Consider the following 26,467-nt stretch of genomic DNA (forward strand, 5'->3'; position numbering starts at 1 on the left):
AAAAAACATATTTTTAATGGCTGAAATCTTTGAAAAACTTATTTTTGAAACATAAAAACTAAGCAAAACGACTGAGTTTTGGCAAATTATGGTTTTTGAGCGTCCTACAAAAGCTTATATAATCGTATCATGGTCAAAGCAAAAAAAATCTTTTCTATCATTAAATACTGTGTGAATGTAGTAATCAAACATTAAAATACAGTGAATTTAAGTAAAAAAATATAAATAAAGCTAAGGCTGTTTGAGGCAAACGTGAGTTGTTCTTAGTAAATGGCTGCCGTTTTTGCAATTAATAAGTTTATCTACTTTTGCATATATAGGTATTTTGCTTTACATTAATAAATAATTTCATACAAGTTAGCATTTCGCATAATTTCATCTCAAATTCATTACGTACATACATATGTAAGTTTCATATTTCTCAGCACGTATGTATGTATGTATTATTGTGTATGCATTTCAATATATATATTTAACAATTAATGCTTAACACTATATATAAGCCTTTATACTCTTGTTCTGTTTAATACATATTATGTGTATGTTTATAACTAATACTTTCGCTAAAACTTTTGTTTTTCAACACAATTATTTATTAAGTTATATGTGTGTGTATGTAGGTGCTTGTAAGCTTGGTTACAACTGAGCTGCAGTTTTACGATATTATTTCTCAACGATTTGTTTGACTCAATGAATTGGACATGTTCATACACGATTTCAAGTGTGTGTGTGTGTTTTCCATTAATTGCACTTTAAGGCTTATTTCTCACTGATTAACATTGCATAACTATTTTTGCTAGTTGTTGCTACTATATACTGCATTATGTATGTATGTATATATGTATGTGTATTGTAACATACGTTTTAGATATATTGTTTTTATTAACAATTTACTGCTATTAATGAGCCAGTATGAGTTCAATTAAATTAATACATTAAAATATAATACATATTATGTATGTATGTATATAATACCATAGGCATTTTGTTTAGTCTATAACCGCAAATAGGTTGCATCATGTTTTCTTGGGAGCCTCGTATGTGGAGCAATTGTCTCTCATAACATTTTATGATTTATTTTTCTAAAACACACAATAAATTTGCGCAAAATATTTAATTCCTTTGTAATAATAACAATTTGTTTGTCTTTTTGGTTGCCTAACGGAATGCTATACATGCGCAGCAGCATTTAAGTGTCAAACAAAAACTCGGACGGATGTCTGCACAGGTGCAATGCACGGTGCAAGTAAATAAAAAATACAAAGGAACTCATTTGGAATATTTCAGTGCGTTGCCACAAACATATGCGTTGGTTTAAAAAAATACTGGAAAAATTAAAATTAAGAAAAAAATATGATTTGTAGATTAGAAGCTTAAAAAAAATTGTAAAAATTTATAATTGAAAAAAATAAAATTAAAAAAAAAATTAAATGTAAAATCCAGTTGTGCACTAATATATAATTATGCTATATACGTACATATATTGTAGTTATTGTAGTCTCATACATTTTTATATGCCATAAACTAACTAAAAGCTGTATTGTTGAAAAAAATCATTTATTTGTTGTAATTGTTGCAAGTTCAAGTAAAATGAATTCTATTTTAGTATCTCAGCAAACTAATGGCTCTGATTTTATGCTTATTAAAAGGCTAAACAATTTTTTAAGCAGGTTTCGAAACGCGTAGCTCGAAATACTGCCAACAAAAACTTTTAACTTAAACTAAAAAATAAATGGTTTGATTTAATAGCTTTTTCAACTTATGCAAGTAGCAAATTATATGTATTTGTGTGTCTATAAATAGCTATTACGTGCTAGAGTCTTCTAATATTTTGTTCAAGCTAGTCTTTCATATATGCCTCCTTACAACTTCAAAATATATTAATGTATATTATAGTGTATTAAACATAAAATAAATATATATGTATGTATATAGCTGCTTATGTGCGAGAAAGAAATCATTTTGTGCGTACTAAAAATTATTTATGTGTGTGTATATAAAAATGGAAGCTGTCTTTTTTTTCGCCATTTCATGACTTTTCTCAAATTTTTTCAAGTTTAATACTTGTTCAGTAATTAATTTAATCTGGATATGTATGTATGCTAAATTTTAAAGCAAAAGTTAAACTGGAATGATGCGTCTAACAACAGTTTTTTCAAAAATCAGCAGGGCAATGCTTAAAAAATAGTATTTAGTTCGAACTTTTAACTAACTTCCCTGCAAATACTGTAACTTTGCTTCTGCATAGACATTGTTATACATTTTACACTTTTCTGCTTAAAACTTTATGCTTAAATACTTTAGTTATTAACTATAATGTGTCACTTTGTATAACACTAATTAGAACTTGAATACTTTTTGCTTGCATGTGACTGCTTTATATAACTAGATTACAACTACTGTCTTATTATATGTGATTAACTCGTAAGATACTGTTCCTATATACGTATGTATGTATATAAAAGTGCAACAGCATATATTATATAATACGCATTCCTTGTTCTTAACTTTGATCTTGGTTGAATATTGTTGTAATAAATATGTGAGCTTACGCTCACCAGGCGCCGTAAGTCTCCACTTTTTTGCACGGCACTGCTTTGTTCATCGCGTAAAGGCACTAAGAAAGTGTGCGCCACCCATATCGAACTGCTGTTCGTAACCCTCTTCGGCCGCATTTGGTGGCGGCACCAAATTACCGGCTATGGCACTTGCCGCCTTCAACTGATCCATGTCCACCATCATGGGCGGCTTGTCGCCGGGCTTCCAGCGCCGATGTATGCCCATCGATTTGAGCTTCTGACAGACCGAAGACGGTGAAATGGGGAAGCCTTTCTCGGCGAGGCGTGCCGACACCTTCCAATACTGTATGTTGCTGTCTTCGCGTATGAGTTCGAGTATCTCACGTGTTATCTCCTTGTCGCGTTGCTCACGCTCGGCTGCCTTTAAACGACGTCGTGGATGTACGAATTTCACCGGTCCGGGCGCTGTGGTGGGGGTGCTGGTGGCCGGTTGCTCGTATTGTGGCGGCGAGGCGGATGGTTGTGATGTGGCGTAGTGTTGTCCGTCAAGCAATTGCTGTTGTTGTTGTGCAAGTTGTTGTTGTTCTTGTAGCTGCTGTTGCTGCTGCTGTAGCTGTTGCTTCTGCAAATGTTGTTGTTCTTTCAGTTGTTGCTGTTGGCGTTGCAGTAAACGCAAGCGCTCTTGCTGTTGTTGCTGTAAACGTTTTTGTTGCTGATGTTGTTGTTGTATCTGTAGCTGTCGGTGCTGCTCTTGTTGCAGCTGCTGTTGCAAGAGCAATTGATGTGCCATCTGTGACTCAATGCTATCCGTAACAGCGCCGCCAGCCGCTTCGCCACAAACACTCGACCCATTTGAGGCACTGCGACCGTCTCTCTTGTTGCGATATGACAACGGCAATCCTTTGACAATGGCATCGCGTACCTTCCAAGCGGTCATTTGTGAGACATTCAGTGCGCGTGCTATCTCCATGGTGGATGCGTTCTGTGCGACCAACGTCTTGGCCATCGCATATTTCTCGTCGTCAATGAAAACGTTTGGTTTACGCGGTTTCTTTGTCTGACCTGTGGTAGCAGGCGTGTGAGTCTCCCTGGATTAAAGGAAATTTATTGTCTTTAGTTGATGTTCGAGATGAAATAAGTGCTACTTTACTTACTTGTTTGGCGGTTCGTTGTTCTGCGCGCCTTGCGGGGTGCGAATTGATAGATTCACAGGGAGTTGGTGCCTGAAAGGTAACGGTAATAATAACTACGATGGTTTCTAATTTCTTTTACTTAAAGGTTCAAAGTAAAAAAGCTTGAGGGCAGCAGAGGGATTTCAAAATTCCTCCACAAAGTCTGGCTTCAATAATTATGTTCCAACGCAAATAGATTTTTGAATTACTCATATCTATTTTTTGTTAAATACTTACACGGCGGCGGCGGCTGCGGACGGAAATTGTGTGATCACTGACTGAGCTACACTCTCCTTACTGTGATTTGACAACTGTTGACGCAGTCCATTCAAGTCCTTCGGTGTTATAAGCCCCGGTGCGACGGCACCCTCCATTAGCGCTTGTGGAAGTGCTGCATTTGTTTGTATTACACTTTGTGGGTGTTGAATATGCTGTTGGAGCTGATAGTTTTGTTCTAGTTCACGTTGTTGCATTTGTAATTTTTGTGCTTGATCTTGTTCCGACTTCTTAGTGTCATCGCTTTTCTCTACAGAATTATCAGTCTCTTCACCGTCGTCGCCATTTTTGTTATCTTCGTCTTCTTCGTCGTCATCATCATCGTCATCGTCGTCGTCGTCGTCATCGTCATCCGAATCATCGGAGTCACTGTCAGAATCGTCATCATTATCGTTATCGCCCTCCGCATTATTCGCATTGTTAAGACTTTGCTGTTGCTGTTGTTGTTGTAATTGTAATAACTGTTGTTCCATCAGCTTAGCAGTCAATGCAGACTCTTCAGCCTGCAACTGTTGCTTCTCCGCTGCTGCTGCTGCTGCTGCATACTGTTCGTGTTGCAACTGTTCGCGCGGGACCTCCAACGCCCGAGCATGTGCTTCGTTATTTTCTTGCTGCTCGACTCCAGCAGCTTCGTTTTCACGCCTAGAATCTCTTTCCTCTCCGCCTTCGCCTTCTTCGGACTCGTCATCGCTCTCGGACTTCTCCTGCTTCACCATGCGTTGCATTTGCGCGAACTGATCTAACGGTTGTGCTAAGGGGTATAACCGTGGTAGCTCCTCAGTGCTGTCAGCTACCATCGGCTGAGCTGCCGTTTCGTCGCACTCCTCGCCATTGTTGTCGATGACACGCTCATGCAGGCTGACCCCGTTCACCAGACTCTTGCGAAGACGCCAAGCAAAGGTGCGCGAAATGTTCAACTCGTTGGCTATAACGGTAGTGGTGGCTTCTCGCAGTATAAGCTGCTTTGCCAGTGCAATTTTCTTCGAATCCAATTTGATACGAGTGCGTCCTTTGCGCTTATTATTGGCAATGTGAAGTCTATAAGAAAGGAAATTAATTTTAGGTTATGTGTCTCTTAAGTTTGAATGTATGTATGTAGTGAGTAAAAGATGTTACTCACTTCCTATTATGCAGATAGAGCGCATTCTCGGGCTTACGTATGCCAACACGTTTCGGAAAGTTGTTGTACTCAACGATGTTCTGCTTCAACAGTTGTTGTAATGGCCTGTAAACACATTGAGAGAATTATTGCCGTCAATCTAAGAACTAAAAGTAAACAAAAAATAGATTTTGACGCACATTTTTGCGGCCCGCGACGGACAACCTGTGCGTTTATGCCAGCCCAAATGGTGTCCAGTAGGGAACAGCACGTGACAATCGGAGCACTGCATCGGCCGCCTAAGGTAAAGAGAAATTTTCAATATTATTCATCAAGACTACCCTCAACAGTCTCTAACAACAATAACACTAACGTTTGATTGCGTCGCTTCTTGACGCAACGTCCGCGCCGCACATGCTTCTCGAGGAATCGCTTGTAGAAATATGTCTTCTTGCAATTCGTGCACTCATAAACGGGTCCCTGTGTGCCGTGTACGCTCTGCATGTGCGCCTTGAGTATCTGCTTCATTTCGAAAATTTGGAAACAGTCCGGACACTGGTAGCCGCGCAGCGCCGGCTGTTCGACGCCACCGTAAGCAGGTATGTTGTTGTTATTAGCGCCACCGACGACCGCCACTTCGTCGTTTGGTGTTAGTAGCTGCACTTCGGGCATCAGCGGCAGTGGATCCTCTTCATCGTCATCAGCAGCGGCATCCGAATTCGCGCCGCTATTGTCAGCTCCGGCACTCTTATGTGAACCGTTAATCTTACTCAACTGCTGTTGCATGTACTCGTGCATTAGTCGTATGGAATGAAAGTCGAACGGCGGTTTGGCGTACGGAAACTTTATTTCACCATCGTCCTCTTCGATCATTAAGCCATTCGAGTGTGCGCTGGCGCTGACATGCGTTTGGTCGTGTGGTCCCTCACCGTCGCCGTCGCTGCCGCCATAGCTCTCCATAGCGGCCACTTCGGGCACTTGATCGGTGGAGTCGACTTCCGGTTGCGCGGACGCCGCATTACTGCCAGTCGACGTGCGATTCTCGAACTTTTGTATGAGCAATTGCTGGCGAAAGAAATTGTCAGCATCTTCGCACTTCTTCTTGAAGAGACATGCGGATATTGCATTTTTGGCACATGTCACACACACCTGTTGCGGTAGGGTGTCGCCTTTTTCGATCTGAAATGAAAGTATGAGAGTGAGTTAGGGAAATATCCCAAAAATAACATTTACTTCTCGAATCTAACACCCTCGAAAATTTATGTCGGAGATGTCCCTTCAAAAGTCTTAACTATAAAATATTTATGAATATATACATATGTATGTACTATGTATGTATGCAGAAAATAAGTAATAATGACTTCGCCATCCCAAAAATCGCAAGCCAAGAAGTCGCAGGTATAGCCTTAACCAGATGTTTACAGAAATCGTATAAATTATCGTTTGCTTACTAACATACGAACTAATTAGCATAGCATAGCAAGTTCTACTTTTGATTTAATGAGATTATTTGTTAGTGTACTGTAAATATGTATTTGTTCTACTAAAAATCCAACATGAAAAACATTTGTTGGCTAAATTTTTGTTATCGAAAGCGATCTTCCAACTTTGATGTTACCTTTGTCGTAAAGGGTTTTTCAATAGGGCACTACAAAAGTAGATAGTAGTAGCCTACATCCTTACAAGATCAAATTGAAGCAAGAAATGAAGCCGCTTGACCACCACAATCGTCGTAAGTTCGTGAAATGGGCTGAGCAACAACTTAAAATCACACGAATTTTCATCGAAAAGTCATCTTCAGCGATAAGGCTCATTTCTGGCTGAATGGCTTCGTCAATAAGCAAAATGTGCGTTATTGTCTAGGCAGTACTCCATGAGTCGCCATTAAAACCCGAAAAAATTACGGTTTATGGGCCGGCGGCGTAATTGGGCCGTACTTCTCCCGTGATGATCAAGAGCGGTACGTTACTGTGAATGGGAATAAGTAGCTACCGCTCAATTATAACCCAATATTTTTGGCCCGAAGTGGATAATATGGACATGGTCAATATGTGGTTTCAACAGGACGGCGCCACAAGCCATACAGCGAATGTCACAATCGATTTATTGAAAATCAAGTTTGGTAAACGTGTTATCTCACGAAGTGGCCCAATCAAATGACCGCCGCGATCGTGCGATTTGACGTCATCAGACTATTTCCTGTGGGGTTACGTCGAATCTATAGTCTATGCCAACAGCAGCCATCGACGATAGATGAACTTCGCACGAATATTGCACGTGAAATTGCAACAGTATCGGCCGATTTATGCTTGAAAACCGCCGAAAATTGGGTTCAGCATCTGCTGACTGACACTTTTTGGATTTCAGTCATCACGTGTTGCCCCCCATAAGGTTATTTTGGCTCAGAGTTCGGAGTAAAATATGGAATCATTTTTACCTCTTGTCACATAATGACGCAAAATAACGGTTTTATTACCATTGAACATCTGAAATTCATACATGAGGCTTTTGAAGGTTAGGTCGAATTATAAAACATGACACCATGTCGTAGAAATAGGAACTTCTCAGTAGTTGTTTGATAATTCATTCATATTTACATATTTATTTTTGCATAAAAAAACAGTGAAAGATATTTCATTCTACTCTCGGGTAATAACTACCTTCTGCTCGTTTATACTCGTAATAACGGTATTCTACAAAATCACTAACTAAAAATGTGTAAAAATTAGACGCAACTACGCCTATTTCCCATAAGACGCCATTTAAATCCAATACTCTTCATTTGATGTGCAATAGATAACTCAAAAACAGTATGAGGACATATGGCAACTCTCCACATTAGGGAAAATTGTTCCAAATGTGAGCGAGTATAAAGATCGGCAACCGAAATAATAATCTCAAACAATGATTTGGTTAACTTAATGAAACTATTATTGCTTAAATTCTAATAAGAGAAATTTAATTAAGAGCGACGCAACCGAACAGTTTAACCCTCCCTAACATTTTTTCCCTCTCCATTGGAAAAATATGGCGTGCGCTAATTTTGAAACGACGGTTTATACTCAACAGATACTTTACGTAATTACGTAATTTCAATTGTTAAACATATGCACATACATTCATAAGTGTATGTATGTACATATATTACTCACACATGTATGGATAATTAACCGAAAGGAAATTTGAATTTATTCAGCTTAGCAAAAAGCTAGACAATAAATATTTTGAAGAAAAAATTAACGGGAACGGAAAACACGAAATGTACGAAAAAGCAAATGTGTGTATATGCGCATATGTATTTGTAGTAGTGCACAAATACTTATAAAATTTTCTGTGTAAAAAAATAGTTACAATTTGTTTGTTTGAATAAAAAATTATACAGCGTAAGTATAAATAAGTGCAGCTCCAGTCGTCAACGTTGCGCATAATTCGTATACATATATTCACGTATGTATGTATTTATGTTTGGTTTGTGCATGTATCATATCTACATATTCATTAAAACGGAAAACATGAGCAGCACAAGAAATGTAGAAGAAGTTAAATTAAACCATATGCATATAAATTTATGTATATGTGTGTATGTATTTAAAATAATTGGTATATGCAGAAGCGAATGTCGGAAATATTAATATATAGACATAACTGTGGCAATCTATTATATTAAGTGGGCTAAGTCTACTTAAGTTTAGACGTGCATTTCGATTTGTCGTAAGCATTTTCACATACATAAGTACGTATTCATGACATACATACATACATATGTATGGAAGGAAAGAATTTAAGCTTAAAAATTACAAAAAATACATACATATACTACATATGTACATATGTACATCCTTCCATTTTTAGGCCGGTTGAAAGTGGGTAAGGTTAATTAAAAAAAAACCGGGCATATTTTGGTGAATTTTTTATGACGACACAGGTAAACAATTTTTATTAAAAATAATCACACATTAGAGTATGGAATTTTAAGAATTTTGTATACAATTTTTACAAAGAAATATTAAAAAATATGGTACTAGCAGCATATTTTCGAACTTGTCTCGGAAAAAAGTACATTTGCGGTGCCCCTCATTTACCGGTGCTGGATCTTCCGTAATCAAAAGATTAAGGGATTAAATGAATTACGGGTTTCAAGAAATCGTCTTTTTTGTTGTCTTATTAAATTCTACAACACCTCTAGTATATTGTCCTAAATTTTCAAGTTGATCCGTGTAATAGTTTCGGAGACACAGCCTTGTGAACTTGTGCGCTCGCGGCTAGGCTAGTCTAAGTGCGCCGTCTTTAAACTCGTTTTTCTCGAAACTGTTTTTTTTTTTTTGAAGTAGGTTGGCAAGATTTTTCGCGAATTACTCAATCGATCTTCATGAAATTTTACACACGTCTTTGAGATACACTTCTTAAAGACTTGGACGAAGGATTTTTTTCGATTACAACTATTTGAAAGAAGAAAATGTCGCGAAATTTACAATAAAATTAAAATTTTTTTCGGTAAAAATTTTCAATTTTCATTTTTTTTCCTTAGTCCATGTTCTAAGTTAAGATTTTAACTAAAACACATATTTTTCTCACTTTAGATGAGCCTGTAAGGAGTTATCCTGCCTCCGCGGGCGCGGAATTTTTTTGAGAGGTCACCGGAAATAGCGTCGCAATGGCCGACTTTAAAATATTTTTATCCAAAATTTTCAGAATTTCTTTGTTAATAGTGTATATTTGTAACAACAAAAAAATTCGAATAAAATATTTAATTTCTTGTATCAGAAAAAAATGATTGAAAAAGGCTGTTTTTACACGAGGAAACCCAGTAACCCCTCAAGCCGATTTATGCTATTTATTATGCCAAAACAGCACAGATGCACTTATGTACATATGTATGAATATTAATATACAAATTAAACAATTACATATTATAAGCGCAATTATAATTTATTTTTATGCACAAAGCTACTTGCAACCAGCAACAAAGTTGTGAAGGGGAGTGCAGTGCGATTGATTTTTATAAAGTTCGTTGCACGGCATTATTTTATTGGCAACAAGTAAATTCATTAAATAGAACATCTACAAACATACGAATATTGTACACACATACATATGTACTTCCTTACATTTGCACATGACTAACTGGCAACTACTCTTTATTAAATATGCATTTATTTCCTCTCATAAAAAAATGTGCGCACATGTATGTGTGTGTGCATTACATTACTTTCATATGCACACCTCATTCCATACGAAATACTACTCCTCATTTGCCACTCCGCACCTCACCGAGCACTCAACCCAACTCGGCCTTACAAAGCGCCGAGCGTTGAATGTTCAGCCACATTAAAGCACACGACAGTTGTGGCAGCGTGTTGCGAACGTCGAACGTTGAGCGTTTTTTTTTATTGTTTGTTGTATGTATTATTTAGTTGTTGAATTTATGAAATCAACATAAAAATGCTGCCATCATGAAGCCAAATAAAAGACAACCAGCAATTTGAACGGTAAATTTTGAAAAAAATGAGCCATAATAAATACGAAATAAAAAGAAAAAATAATGCAATAAAGAAAAATATATAAAAATGAAATAAAGAGAAAAAAAATATATACCGCAAGAGCACTAAATATAAATAGGCAACAACAAAGGTGAGTGCCAACGACTAGCACATTAAGCCGGGCATGGACAAGCAGCGAATACTTTTTGTACGATAAAAACTTATGGACTTATAGAAATGTTCGACAGACAGAAACTCGCATGAATTTATGATACAAACTTACTACTTTACATACATGCACACATACATATGTATGTAAATACGTACTAAAATATATTTATGTGTGGTTGTGAGTATAGAACACCTGTAAGTGTGAAGAAATTTGAGAAAAGAATATCGTGTGTCGAAAAAAACGAAATGTGAAAAGAAAATGTAAATGCGTAAAAGTTTGAAAACCACATGGTACGCAGAAGAAAGGGGTGGGAACACACAAAAAACATATTAATGAAACAAGTATGCCTGAATGTATCTAAAAAAATCCGAATAAAATAAAACGAAATAAATAACTATCTATCTGTATCTTACACGCATACCAACAAGCACACATACATACATATACATACATGTACTAAAATGGTTCTACGAATGAAGAATGTACACCAAGAGTCAAGTAAAAGAATTTGAAACGCATAAATTATATACAATGCGATATGAACAAATAAATATCTGTGTGTCTGCAACACAGTCGATCCACAAATTACGTTAATACGAGAATTCCTATTGCTATACATGCGCACACACACCCATACATGCCGATAAAATCTTATTGTATATTTTTCGTGTACGAAAGCGTGTAAGGAACTGTGTACACAATAAAATACATGAAAAGAAATATAAATTTTTTAAATAACTGCATATTTCTACATACATATGCCGCCTTTATTACCAACACATATACATATGTACATAAAAACACTGCACACGCACAAAGCCGCGCTTGTTTACACACATACACGCTTGCACTCACACACTTACGTCCAATATTAATTGGAAAGAATAATAAAATAATTTAGAAATCATTTCGGAAATATAAGTTTTTATGAGGGGAACGTATAAAGGGTAGACTGAAACACACAAAGAGCCATAAACGAAATTGGAATAATGTTATACGAGAATTAAATGGTTGCTTGTTTCGGCGAACACGTACGCATTAATGCGGATGCGCAAGCGCGTATTTTCTTACTGTATAAATATTAATGTTCATTTAAATAGGAGAATGTGCTCACACATACGCATACAAATGCATATATGTATGTATGTACATGCGATGGACAAAAAAATAAGGTCATCCCGTTGAGCAGATTTTGAAATAAATAAATAAAAAACAATTAGTAAAATTAAAATGTAAAAAAAGTCTTAAATTAAAATTAAAAAAAAATATATATATTAAAATTTATAAAATAAAATGAATAATGTATATGTACATATGTATGTATGTATATAAAAAATAATTAAATTAAAAATTATTTTTTTTTACAGGATTAAAAATTAAAAAAAAAAAATTGCACCGCATACCAGACTGAAAAAACAATTAATCTCAAATTTATTTTTAATTTTTATTCTCCACCATCGGATTGAAAAAAAAAATTAAAAAATAATAAAAAATTTTTATTATAAAAAATTAAAAAAAAAAAATGTTTTAAAAAAGCAATTTTTCGTGTTTGCGTACTTCAATTCAATTTAAATTTTTTCAATTGAAAATTTGTTTTTAAAGTTCCTAAATATTAATTTAAAAATAAAATTTCCAAAATTTTTGTTTTGAAATTTTTTTATATTTTGTTTAGAAAGTTCCTAAATGTGCGTAAAGTTTAAGAAACGCAGAAATTTAATAATTTCCCAAAAGCACCCAACAATTCCCATTAAAATATACCAGAGAACTTAATTAAATTTACACTTCCAAAAAGTGACACTATTATTTTGTTCCGAACTGTATGTGTGCACATAAATTAAGTTTCATAAATAAAGTAACGTACGGTGAATTATTTAGAAATTTTTTAGGTAAACATTTAATTATACATAAGTACATACATTTGTAAGGCGAAAAGCTAAAGCGGGCAAGTACTGGGCTGAATTATGCATTGTGAACAATAAACAGTTATACGAACCTTTCTCAAACAAATAAAAGAAAATAAAAATCGGCGCAGAGAAACTTGAAGTTATAAAAATGCCATTCATACACACGAATATATGTATGTATATGTATACATAAGTACATATGTACATGCGTTACGTTACGTATTTGTACAATAAAACTTCCCAACTTTTAATGTTCGAACACAAACTTGATTTATTAGAGCATATTTCGAGTTAGTGTCCGTGCAACAAAAGATATTTATCTTCGTACATATGTATGTATGTATGTTTTTATGAATATAAGTAAATGTAGATACTCGTATAATAATGCGGAAAATATTAAATACTTTGAGGAATGTGTATCCATAAGTAAATATGTACGTAGCTGTACAGTGTTTTCCGGCTAAGGCGAAATATTGTATTCAATTTTTAATATTATTGTTTAAAGCACATAATGTACTTATAGAATATGTACGTATGTATGTATGTATGTATTTCAATCTTCAAAAGAATATTTACAGGCACTTTAAACACGTCTTTCTCGAAGCGTTTTTGAAGTCGATTTACACAGGTCTTTGAAATACAATCCTTAAAGGCTTGGACGAAGGATTTTTGTTTTTTGATTGCAACCATTTGAAAAAAGAAATCGCGAAATTTTCAATGAAAATTTCATCTAATTATCAGATTTTTTCCTTCGTCCAAGTTCTATGTTAAGATTTTAACTAAAGGAATTTTTTTCACTACAGATGATCTTGTAAGGAGTTATCCTGCCAACGCGGGGGCATCTTTTTTTCGAGGGTCACCGGAAATGACATCGCAATGGCTAACTTTTAAAATTTTTTTTCAAAAATTTCAGAATTTCTTTGTTAATAGTGCAGATATGTAAGTTTGTAACAATAAAAAATGTTATTAAAATATATCATTTGTTATATGAGAAAAAAATTGTTGAAAAAAGGCTGTTTTTTACCCGAGGAAACCCATGTAACCCCTTAATATAACCTATTTAGGGCATAGAAACTTACAAAAAAAATTTTTTTCTGATGTTTAAATATAGTGAATATGCGAGGTACGAAAAACTAAAACGGTGGCAATATTATCGGTATTCTTAAGGTTCTGTTATGAAGTTTAAAGTAATTAAAGTTTTTATTAGGTCAAAAATTTAGGTTATAGTAACTTTTGTTCCTACGAATTGTACATCACTTCTTTCAGCTGGTTTTATCTATCTCCCCATGAAGCCACAGTATACTAAACATAAATGTCAAACACATGTATTTATTTTTACACCTGGCTGATAGCTGGCATCCCCTGTAGGAAATTTCATCCTATAAGACACTCACTACATAAAACTTAAATGGGTTAAAGTGATTATTTTTGTGGTTTGAAAAATTTTGTCGAGCGGACAAGCCTATTCACTAATACATTAATATAATTTATATAAGGAAACAGATATTTTGTGTGCTTAACGAAGGATTTATAAGCAAAATTAATTTCATAATGAAATTCATAGCGACCTGAATCATACCAACAAACCTAACATACTAAACATACAAAGGTATTATATAATTTACTTAATTATAACTAATTTTATATACATACATATTTTTATATATGTATGTATATTATAAATATACAGTACATCTAGTCACCTAAGATGCGAAATAACGTAACATCACTTTCACAACTTTAGAGAAGAAAAACGATATAAAATAGAAACTGTTAATATTGAAACAAGATTAAATTTTGGTTATAAAGTGGTTATAACTGATAGCAGAAGCTTTAAACTTTCTATATACATACATAAATAAGTACATATATACATACATATGTATGTAGTATGGTGTAATGAATCGTAACCAATAAATAACTTTTTTTCGATGTTCTTGATGATAAACTTTAACGCATGTTAGATGACGATGTATACAAACACACATATACATATAAACACATACACAAATACTCCATACTTGATATTCTTACATACATACATACATACAATATTTTATATAAATAAGTATGCCTGTGGCAATTAATTAAAATGTCTACATTTGAAATACCTTAACATCGGCCAATGTGGTGATTTTCTGCCACAGCGAATCTTCGCCAAATATCGAAATCATTTGCGTGCAGCCCACATTCGTTGAGATGCAGATGCGGCAAAGTTGCACACTGTTCGTTTCCATTTTGCAGCAGGCAGCGGCGACGACCGCAGCGGCATTTGCGCCAGTTTACACGTTGCGCCCTGCCGGCTACGTACGGCGTACGGAGATGACAACAAACAACAAAACACACGCACAAACAAAGTGTCGCAAAGTCACAGCAACACAGCGAGAACACGGAGCACGAACGACCGACGATGGCAGCTGCAACTGGAGACACAACTTCGCCAAAACTGTTGCACTGTTGCTCGTTTGCCCTGTTGCAAATCTATACCCACACTATGAGTGGGCAAGGTACGAACGAAGCTCGCTTGTGGCAGCTGCTTGCGGCCACACTTCTTCGTGTCTACTTGACGCTTCTTCTAATTGCAAAGAGTCGACGACTCACTCGCTGACTAACTCAAAGAGGCTGGGAGAATTCGCAAAGTACATACGAACGCGCGACTGCTTTTGCTCTCGCCGAAATGCCAAGATATTTCAGTGAGCATTAGCACTTGTGCGTGTGTGTGTGTGTGTGGTTGAGTTGCTTGCGTGAGCGCGCCTGAGTGTGTGTGCGAGTGCTTTCCGCAGTGGCACATTCACGAATCACGACAGCGCAGCCGACGACGTCACAAATCTTCGTTTATCAAACTGGCTGGTGGGTGGATGGGCGCGTGTGTGCCTCCACCTTTATCCGCTTGCGTGTTTGTTTGTATGCGTGTGCGTTGCGTAAATATGTTTGTATGTGTGTGTGTGCGCTGTGCGTTTGATAAGCCGCCGATGTTCAAATGTTCAATTACACTTCAGGTGATTTACACCAAATATATTTGCATGCTGACACACACACAAATGTTCTTTCGTCGTTTTTCACGTTATTTAAACACTTTGCACTTTCCTACAAACACAAATTGGCAATAACTTTTCGGCTGCAAACACTTCGCCAACAAATGATGGCTCACGCACTTTTTAACTGTATGTTTGTGTGTTTTTATATCTAAATATATTTATAAGTATGTATGTTGGTATATTTTAGAATGTGCAATCCACTGCGATCAGATGCGATTAGATCAACTGCCAATTCGATTGAAGTCAATCCCATCCAAGTCAATTCAATCCAATAATCAAACCATTCCGAAAACGCAACGAACCAAACCAATCAACGTACCGGCCGACTCTGACTCTGACTCTAAAACTGGAAAAGTAGAGAACATGAAAACTTTTTAATAAATATACGTGAATATACAAAAACAAACACAACACAAACAATACTTTGAAACGTCTACAACAACAACAACAGCGGTAATAACCAGCATATATACACCACTATTATAAAAGGCAAATGGAAAAGAAAATAAAATACGAACAAGAAATATAATATTCGTAGAAGAAAAAAAAAACACAAAAATCAACATTATAATAATAAGAATTACAAAGAAACAAGCCAGAGCGCAGAGAGAGCAAAGTGGAGCGGCAAGACGTAAACAACAAATAGTAGAAATATGTATTTTAAGCACTGCTGGATGGAACCTACTTGCACACATACCTATATATAGTATGTACGTACATATATTCGTAGAAACATTGTATCTTCGGCGCACGACGACGGGGGACGGTGGTGAAGTAATGAAAATTTTACAAATACTTAATTCATAGATTGGAACGGGTATGTGAAGTCAAGTCACACGGGCCCGGGCAGCTATGCCTGTACGCCTGTATGTAAATATGTATGTTTGTGAGTATATGTGGCGAGCTCTAGCTCTAGCTAACTAACTATTCAACTATGTGGTACACACAATTACTATTTGCTCGTATAATACAATATTTCATTGTTGCTGCTATTATTCCATATTCCATATTCCGTTTTCTTGTGCGACTATGCGCGGTAGTATGGGTCTGCTTGTGTGCGCGCGTGTGTGTGTGTGTGCGTTATACGACAACTTGGCTCGCCCGCTTTAGTCAAACAATTTTGACTTCAACTTTAACGTTTCCATCGGCATTTGCTCGTGGTCTCGTTACTTGGTTGGCTTTCAAAATTTCAATTATGTATTTATACAGAAATTTAAAAATTCCATTTGTGCTCGTTTCGTTCCCTATTCAGCAATTCAACTACCCGCTGTCGGCACCGCATACACCCCCTCAACACACATACACACCAACATACATATGATTGTGTGCGTGTGTAGCAACAATAACAGCAATGAAAACGTAATCATCGTTATGATTATGATCAGCAATACGACATCGTAATGGCAACGTAAGGAAACTAAATTGACATATGAATGAATAGGTCGGCATACATACATATGTATGTATAAGGCGAATTATTATATGTTTGTATATGCATAAAAATGTATGTGTAGCGATGTTTGTGTGCGGTTGCGAATAAGTCAAGAGACTGAAAAATTGGTGCTGTGAGAAAACATCAATTTGAACTGAAACATTTGCGCATAAGTACATACATATGTACATATGTACATACGTACATATGTACGTATGTAAGCATATCTACTAAGGGCATTCACTTTGATTTCTGTGTATTACGAGCACTAATAGCTTATAATACAAGAAAAAAAGAAGAATATATAAAACAAGATTTTCTATAGACAAACGGATCTCAGGCAGCTTACGCTTAGAATCAAATACTTATGTATATATGGCTGCATGTATGAATGTATTTATGGTGTGTACAAATACGACTTTCCTTTATTAGCTAGATCTCTTTATTGGAATCACACGATCAGATTCAGTGAAGAGTTTCAGGTATTTAGCTAACTAGGCATTTATAGCGCTAAAGCCTCAAAGTGTTAAAATAACAACAACAATATCATAAGCTGTTTGGAGTCATTGTACTCACTGATTAACCAAAGATTTTAAAATTTTTTTATAAAGCAATTTCGAAAATATTGAAATTATATTTTTTATTAGAAACTAGATTTTAAAAATAAATTATAATTTTTTTTCCTCACTTAAGTGAACCAAAATACAAATATTTAATGATATTTAAATTTAATTTCGACTTATTTTTTGATTGTTGTTGTTTTAGCGGATACCTAGTTCCCATTTGGATGGTAAGGATTCGCTAAGTTGTCATCATCTAACGGGAGGCCCAAGAAACGTGCTGTTTCGACAGGGTCGGGCCAAAGGGAGAAGGGGCATGCAAAGAGGTGATCAGTGTCATGCGGAGACTCATTGCACCCAAGACATACATACATATGTATATTAGATCTCAGGATCTGGATAATTAGGAATTCAACCTACTACAGTATCCAGCACGGAGCTGCGCAAGAGTCACTCTCGTTTTTTCCGGCAACTCGAGCACTTCGTCTGTGAATGGCGGTCAGCGCTTGTCGGAAGTTTGTATGAAGCGTATCAATACTAAACTCTTAAGAAAAAATCTATTACAAAAACGACCCTTCATTTATCAAATGTGGATTTATTAATATGTCGTCGTAACCTTTCACAATACTAGCGAATTGCGCTCCAAAAATAAGTCAAGGGCGAAAAAAAATTCGCTGAGGTCATTGACGGCCATCCCAGCTGAAGCTTATAATAAGTGTAGGGAAAATTGGATTAAGCGCTGGCATAAATATGTATGTATATAATTTCCGAAGAAGTGAAAGATCTTCCTTAGAATATGTAGTATGGAGATATTACACACAAAATTATTTATAATAAAATTATTCATAATTTCCTGCTAAGTCCTTCGATTGTTTCCTTTACAGTTTCTCACATAGAAAGGTGCTCTCACTATGATGCGCAGAGCTTTATTGTGAATAGCTTGAATTACTTTTAAATTTTAATTCGTTATACTGCACCAGATTTCAATGCCCTCCATCCAGATCGGCCTAAGTATCACTTTATAAATTAACAACTTATTCTTCGGACTGAGGAGGGATCTTGGCCTAAGGAGCCAGCTGCGCCAACTTTGATAACATAAAATGATTTAGAATCTAAAATCGTTATAAATGGTGTGCAATAATATAAACGCAAAAACTTTTACCCGGAACTATTTTTATGGAAAGTTTTTCTAAGAACGAGGTGAAATACAAGATTCGTTGGCAAGACTAAATATAAACGAATGTTATATACACATGTACATACAGATATTATGTTTTAATTTATTTTTTATATTTATAAACAGATAAAAATCTAAATTAAAGTTTATTTACCACAATAATATCATATACTGACTAAGAGTTAGATATTCCGACAAGATAATATTTATCTAGAATATGCGAACAAGTATATATGTATGTATGGATAGATGTTTAATGAACTTGAAAAAAAATTATTTCATTCCTTGTGTGCACATCTGCTGCTATGTTGGTGAATGTGCTCCCTACCTCCTACCCTCCCACTCAACCGAAAACACAAGCTGAGGCTAGGCTTCTACATACGTTCGCCTAAATCACATCCTCAATCTCAGCAGTAACACAAAATTTTTCTGCTCCGCATGATTTTCTTTTTAATATTTAATGACTCTGTTTGCTCTAAGTAGACACACACATGCACATATACGCTTACACGTACATACGTTTCACTGCACACAACCGTAGAAGCCTCTATGATTGCTTCCTTAAAGTGTTCCCGCGCGCACCTGAGCGCTTGTACTCACTTGTATGTGTGTCTGTATGTTTGTGCGGAGGCATAAGCCAAACGGCCTCAAAGTTGCCTACTGGTTTACTTAAAATAAATTCATACATACACACATAACTAACTATTTGTATAAAAGCGTACGTAAATCCTCACCGAAACGAGTTGAAACGAAACGAACGAGCATAAACAAATATTACAGCACACACACACGCGCATACACATTGAAAATTGTAATATCCGCATGTACAAAAGTATATTAAATCGGAATGCGAAAAACTAAAATCATAATAAATTGGAAAATGAATTGAAATTACAGCAAGACGCTAGCCGCATTTACTGGCTCTCTTGTTCTCTTTCACGCCGCAATACACGTACTCAAGCGCTCACCTGCCGGTCTCACCGAATGTACCACGTTCTATTTATGTGTGCTTGTAACGCTGAGCGCATCAGTGCTCCATATATGTTGACTCCACATGCCAGCACATGAAGAGGTAGTCTTTATTATTATTAAATAAACACCGCACTCATTAACTCTCTTTTAGGCGTTTGAGCGCTCGCGCTCTCCTTAACTCTCTCCCTCTCTGTGTGATTGCTTTAATTGTAATGCCATGAGACATTTTCCTTCTTCCGCTTTGAATTCTTTAGAAATTCATGCCGTTCCGTTTGCCCGTCCAAAATAAACGTCGTACATTCGCCTCGGCAAATGAAACTAACTAAAATTACTTAGATGTCGAAATAAATGGTTGCGTTTCAGCTTGGTCGTCGTTCTGGAGCAGCGAGCTAGAATTCAGCTAAAATCCAACGCAGTGTATTAACCTTAGCCAACGTATTGTTGCCAACTTGTAAACTTAATTAAAATGGTAATTTGGGATAATCAAATTACTGTTTAGGCACAGAACGTGAATTATTTTTAGGTAGACACAAAAAAAAAGGTCAAACACTGAACAATGAATTGATGAGGTGTATGAGCTAGCTGTAGGTTATTGTTATTGGCTAGCATAAAATTAAAAAGTTATGACTTTTTTTGGTTAAATTGAAAGTTTCCGATTCGCTACGTGCTGGTGTTAGTAGAAGACGACGAAGCGGAGAAGAATTTAACTTTACGAGCTGCTACGAATTGATTATGGCATAGGTAACTTTTCAAATTTCGATGAAGATGTTATTTGATGTTTCTCAAACATGCGGATGAGCGAGAACATTATTTCAAATATTTTTATGTATTTAAAAGAGTTTTGCGGGTGGTCTATTATACACATACGTAATAAAAAAATTAGTATGACCCGTTCAGATTGTTGGTCCCTTAAGCAATATTTCTGAGATATAAGGAAGTGTGCCTTTTAAAAAGTTTTTTATCAGTTCTGGATAAACAAATTTGAAATCTTCAAATATTAGTTAAGCTCCCTGAAATATTATTGTAATTGTTAACAAAAGTAGAACTCTAAAAAAATATGTACATACACATACATATATAAAAGTTCCAATAGAGTGTGATTTAACATAATTTTTTACGAAAAAATTCATAACCACACAACAAAGTTTTAACACTATATGGAAAGAAGCTTTATTATGTAAATATACACTTTAAATATTGGTCTATCGTTTATTCAATATCATACTAAATAAATATTGTTGTGATGGGGCAAGATGAGTTGATAAATTATTTTTACTTTAAATCTTCAAGATGATTGTTAACCATAAATTTGAGTTGAATACATATTTCTACACACAATCTAAACTATTTTTGCAGGTAAACATATTTTAACTATACATATGCAAATAATAAATAAATGTATTCACGTACTAATAAAAATGACTTGCTAGCCATGTATTATATTAATGTGGCCCCATATGGTATTTACATATATATGTATGTATACAAACACAAACATAGTTATTTATATGCACATAGTACATATATGTACATATGTGTATATTTAGGTATTTGAAATTCATATTGATACTATCAATTTTCAATTTCAATTGAGTAAGCAAGCAAAATTTAATGACCGATATTTTGTCTAACAAGACAACTTATACTTGTAGTTACGAATAAACGTGTATACTGAGGTAAATCGAATGTATGGCCACATACATAGTGAACTATAATTTTTATATCTACAAATTTGTGAGTCACATGTTCCGAAATATCAATAAATATTGACTGATTAGAAAATATTTACGATAATTTTTTATAAAATGTATATTTTGAAGTGCTATAAAGCAAGTACATATTATACATACATACATATATACAAACAGACATGTATCTGTATGTACGTAGATATTTATTATGTATGACTGTGAATTTTTACTTTTCAATTTAGATTTTGTGCTCAAAATAGTTTTATGATATCAACAAAGTAAATTCAGCTGAATTTGTGCAGTAAATAATTTTGTTTGCCAGCCTGCTTATCAGACAAAGCATGTTGATAAAATTATTTTGAAAATTAAATTTACTTTAAAAACAACAGCATGCTATTAGGAAGATAACAGTAACATTTTGTATTATTTCAATTTAAATCTTACTCCATTTCAATAAAAAAATTCCATGCAAAAACAAATAATATAATAATGGCATCTCTGCCTTGACCTAGGTGAATTCATATAGAAATGTGCATTATAAATTAAACCAGAGTTACTCGTTATCCCAAGCGGGGCGAATCTAACTAACCACTTTGTTGGTTGATTCCATCGCCTGGAAGAGCCACATAAGCAAACCAACAAACGGCGAACAGCAACGAATGTAAACGAACCGCATGGAACCAAATTAATCTACTCATACAAATTCAATACGAGTTATTGCAGGTAACATAGCCGGGCCAAAGACATTATACTGTCTTAACTTAGATGTCTTCAACTAATAACAATCGCATACAAAAGCATCTAAGCGATAGCTCGGCGTATACAACGCGTACAACACAAGCGCGAATAACATCGAGTTAAGGAATTTTCACCAAAGTACTTGCTCACTTATTTGCTTTACTGCCTGCCGTCTATCTCAGCTTCAGCCTATCCCGGCATTTGACTGGATCTTCTTGCACACACCATAAGCTTCTAACGACGCGTAGTCGTTTTAAGCTCGTCTTTGTTCCCTTGGTTAGCTTGCATTCTCAACTAGTCGTTCGCTAGCTATTTCTACTTTAAAATGCGTATAAATATGTATGTATGTATGTAGGCAATAAAAAAGTAAATTCAAACAACAAAGACAATTTATAAAATACAAATATTTTCTTTTCAAATTTCGTTTCGTTTCAGGTTCGTTTGTACTCATTTTTCCACATAATCTTATTTTTCACTAGAGCGCACTGGTGTGCGTGAGATGTGCGTTATTTCTTGTGTATTTTCTTCTGAGCCTGTTTTTAAATGACTCCAAAATGGGAGGTTATCAACTCGTCACATATCGACTGTTTTAGTTAAGATTTATGAAAGTTAGATATTGTCATTTACAAAACTAGAGACAACGAGATAACAATGCAAATCGCATGATGACATACAAATATTGTCAAATCTGAAACACTCTTGTGGGTTTTATTTGAGTCAATATTTATTCAATTTGGTATCTAAAAATATAATTATTGGTATTATGTAGCTGGCTACTAAAAACGCATAACCTTTCGTTATGTTTCCACTGAAAGCCCCATGAAAAAAACCCCATCAATATCAAAATATTTGAAATGCCATTTTAATGATAATTTTTTACAAAAGTAATTTACTGTTTTTTGTAGCGGTTAAAAACATTCCTCAAATAGTTTTGTAGAATGCTACCGTGTTGATAGCCTTTAGCCTGATAAGAATACGGCTGCGTTGCGGTTACGTTGACCGTACTGCCGTGAGAACAGTATTTTACTGAAAAGGTTTGGTTAGTTTTAATGCATAAGATATAAACAAAACACTTCTTGAAAACGATCTGTATTTTTATGTATGGGTGCGACTATTTAAAGAGATCCAGAACTTCATAACAGCAAAATACCGTTCATTACACAAATATCTAATGAAAGTAAATATGTAATATTGATTGAATATGATATTTTATTGTTATGAAAGTAAATCAAAAATAATATATAAAATACTAGTAAATCAATATGAAAGGTTTTTAACTAGTTTTGGCAATTGTCAAAATTTTAAATTTATTTAAATTTCAATAGTTTTTAATAGTTTTAAATGCATTTTTAAATTTTTTTATTCAATCAACAAAGCACAAAAAATTTTTATTCAGTTTTTGAACACAAAAACACGATTAGAAGTAAGTAAATTTTCCGACTACTTCTCTAGTATTTATTTATTTTACATGAATAGTATTTATTTATTTTTCAATGCGGGGTTTGCGACTTGAAATTTTAATATAAGTTTTTTTTTATTAACAATTTCGGAATAAAAAAAAATATATATTTAAACATTATTTCAATTATCAAAAAATTATTGAATTGGCTCTTGCAAGCTTATGTGTGTTACTTAATACTTCTGTAAAATCTTGCATCGCTTGTTTTCTAAATACATGCTTTTATATAAAATTTTTACGTATTTATGATTAACCTTTTTCGTGATAAAAAATAAGTATTCTGAAATGCACTACGTAAATTGTTTTGATTTTTGAAGACGTTTAATTCTTCGCAAAGAGGGTTTTATTTAATATACATACATACATACGTATATGTTTATGTAGCAAGCTTCGACGAAGTCGTCGCATTTACTGCTGTCGCTGTCGATGCCGAAGTCAAAGTTTCTGTTTGCATGCTTTAGATAAAAAATTGTGGAATTGTTTATTTTTGTAGCATTCGTAAATTACATAAAATCGTTGAAAGTAATTTATGAAGATTACTGCTGCGACTGTGAATTCGATTGTGTAGCGTACGTATACAACGTATACATTGCTGACTACACAACAGTCTATGAAATGTGCGATTTTTCGTTTTATTACTTATTTCCTTCTCCATATTTCTTTAGATGGAATTGTAGTTGAGAAGCAAATAAACGAAACCAAGTAGTTACTTATTAACGAGTTCATTGAAATCATTTCATAGTCATATACACGACCGTATATGAAAGTATGCATATACAATAAATACTCGTTTGTGTATTATTTTTCACTTACATATTTATGCATAGGTGGGTATATCAGATTTTAAAAACAAATTTAGTTATGTTTGTAGATATATACATTTAGCACTGTAACAAAGCACAAATATTTAATTATCATATATTTCTACACAATAAACTCAGCTGGCACAATAGTTATTATTTTATAGTTTGATTTTCTAGATGTTAGGAATTAATGCAGAAGTAATTGTAGACTCTATTTTTAGGATAAATGAGGTCATCATAGATGTTATATTGATTTCAATTTCAAGGAAAAAAATACGTGCGTTTCATGCATTATAGAGACCAGTAAAAGTAAATTTGTTATATAAAGAAAAAGTTTAATTCTAGCAGAGTTACAATATATGTATGCTTAGTTTTTTGTTGAAAAAATATATTTTTGTTTTTGAACCAAAACATTTGAATGTATTAAAGTAATAAATCTGTTTTAAATCACTAGTTGCCGATGATATTTATTCCGTTTAGAGTAAATGATACTCTTTATCGCATCTGTAATACGTTACGAACGATTCTGTTGTAACGTCGTAAGGTGACTTTTGAGATTTAGAGCTTAGAAACTCGAAATCCTGGGTTAAGGATTGCATAAGTAACGTATATTTTTCATATTGTGCCTAATGAAATATCGGACCTGTTCAAGAACTCATTGTCAGAAGCCATTTCAGAGGAAGTACACTTCTTTATATCCGGTGGATCTTGTGGAATGCGTTCGTAAATGCTATACAATATGTTATTATCAAAACGCTCTACACTTCCGGGATCTAAAATAGGTACATATATCAACCCATATTACTCCAATTGTTTTAATTTGTTAAAACCTAATTTTAATTTTATTTCAATATTCGGGGATCACAATATAATGGCAAGCTTCACAGAAACAATTAAATGTAATGATATTTTAGGTGTACCAATATTTACGAGTGAATAAATAGTTTATTTTGGGGTATAAAAACACAAAATCGATTTGAAGAAGTGCTTGTAATATTCATCTAATTTAAACGATTATATATATAAAAAACCACAAATTGTATTAATATTACACAAACTACGCATATGCACGTATGTACATACATACATATGTATGTATATACCAATATTTGAATAATAGAATAACCGTAAGAACTTTTATTTATACAAGTATTCTGGAAGCCATAGAAGTATTGTCAATTAAAACTTTTTTTGTAACGAAACAATTATGCTAATTTTATTAACTTACAAAATGGAAAGCGTTTAGAAATTTATGCTAATAAGTATATGTATGTATGTAAGTATGTACTGATATAAATCTCTCAGATTATAATTACACGAATATGTTTATATATGTGTCCACTATTAATCAATATATTTTTCCCGATTGCTTTAAAACAAAACAACAACAAAAACACAACAAGTGCAAATATTCTAATTATAAAAACGTACGTACATACATATGTACTACATATATTTACATACCAAAAGTAAATTCTTGCGAAATAATGAATCTATAGGTATGCACATTAAAACGTCAAAACATTCAAACGCTTTTATTGAATAAACAAAGGTGCGTACCTATTTAACACAATTAGTAACTATTAGACCTATCGTTTGGTTGTTTTATCGCTCTTTAAGCAGGTCTTTTAAACAATTCAAACTTACTTGCTACTGTGATTTATAGCACTTTTAATAATGTAACACTGCTACAAATATTCATCAAGCTGTTTTTGCAGCGACTTTGTCAAATTACAAGTTATGAAACTGCATAGAGGAATAGTTGTAAACAATAAACACTCGAAGAGCAGAACACGGTGAAATTTAATGCATTTTCAATTCCATTCACTCTAGCACTGACTGAACATAAACGCGAGTGATTTTAATGCTCTACAAAATGCAATTTCCTGGAGAGCTTTATAGTGTGTTCAATTGATTTCTAAACTCTTATCAGTGTAACAGAGTTGCCAAGTCTGCTGCCCAACCATGTTCTGAT

The 26,467-nt window shown here is 34.3% G+C and overlaps 1 protein-coding gene across 3 annotated transcripts; it reads right to left on the reverse strand.

The window, feature by feature from the left end:
- On the reverse strand, positions 1–26,326 carry LOC105224928 (homeobox protein prospero). Of its 3 annotated transcripts, none has more exons than XM_049456486.1 (8): positions 26,140–26,326; positions 14,734–16,006; positions 5,440–6,245; positions 5,267–5,365; positions 5,088–5,192; positions 3,929–5,005; positions 3,674–3,742; positions 1–3,607 (listed from the first exon to the last, which is right to left on the reverse strand). In XM_049456486.1, the coding sequence occupies exons 2-8, from the start codon at positions 14,857–14,859 to the stop codon at positions 2,602–2,604; spliced, it is 3,288 nt and encodes a 1,095-aa protein (XP_049312443.1). In that variant the 5' UTR covers positions 14,860–16,006; positions 26,140–26,326; the 3' UTR covers positions 1–2,601. The 3 variants fall into 3 exon arrangements, with proteins under 3 accessions (XP_049312443.1, XP_049312444.1, XP_049312446.1); XM_049456487.1 differs by lacking the exon at positions 26,140–26,326 and adding an exon at positions 19,798–20,856; XM_049456489.1 differs by lacking the exon at positions 14,734–16,006.
- Positions 26,327–26,467: the final 141 nt, after the last annotated feature.

The sequence above is a fragment of the Bactrocera dorsalis genome, chromosome 4 (assembly GCF_023373825.1).
Source record: "Bactrocera dorsalis isolate Fly_Bdor chromosome 4, ASM2337382v1, whole genome shotgun sequence".
Taxonomy (NCBI): domain Eukaryota; kingdom Metazoa; phylum Arthropoda; class Insecta; order Diptera; family Tephritidae; genus Bactrocera; species Bactrocera dorsalis.

Coding starts and splice junctions, on each gene's coding strand:
- LOC105224928 (XM_049456486.1), bottom strand. CDS start 14,859: ATGGAAACGAACAGTGTGCAACTTTGCCGCATCTGCATCTCAACGAAT. Junction 5,193..5,266: donor CCGTCGCGGGCCGCAAAAAT/GTGCGTCAAAAT, acceptor ATGTGTTTACAG/GCCATTACAACAACTGTTGA. Junction 3,743..3,928: donor TCCGCAGCCGCCGCCGCCGT/GTAAGTATTTAA, acceptor GTTACCTTTCAG/GCACCAACTCCCTGTGAATC.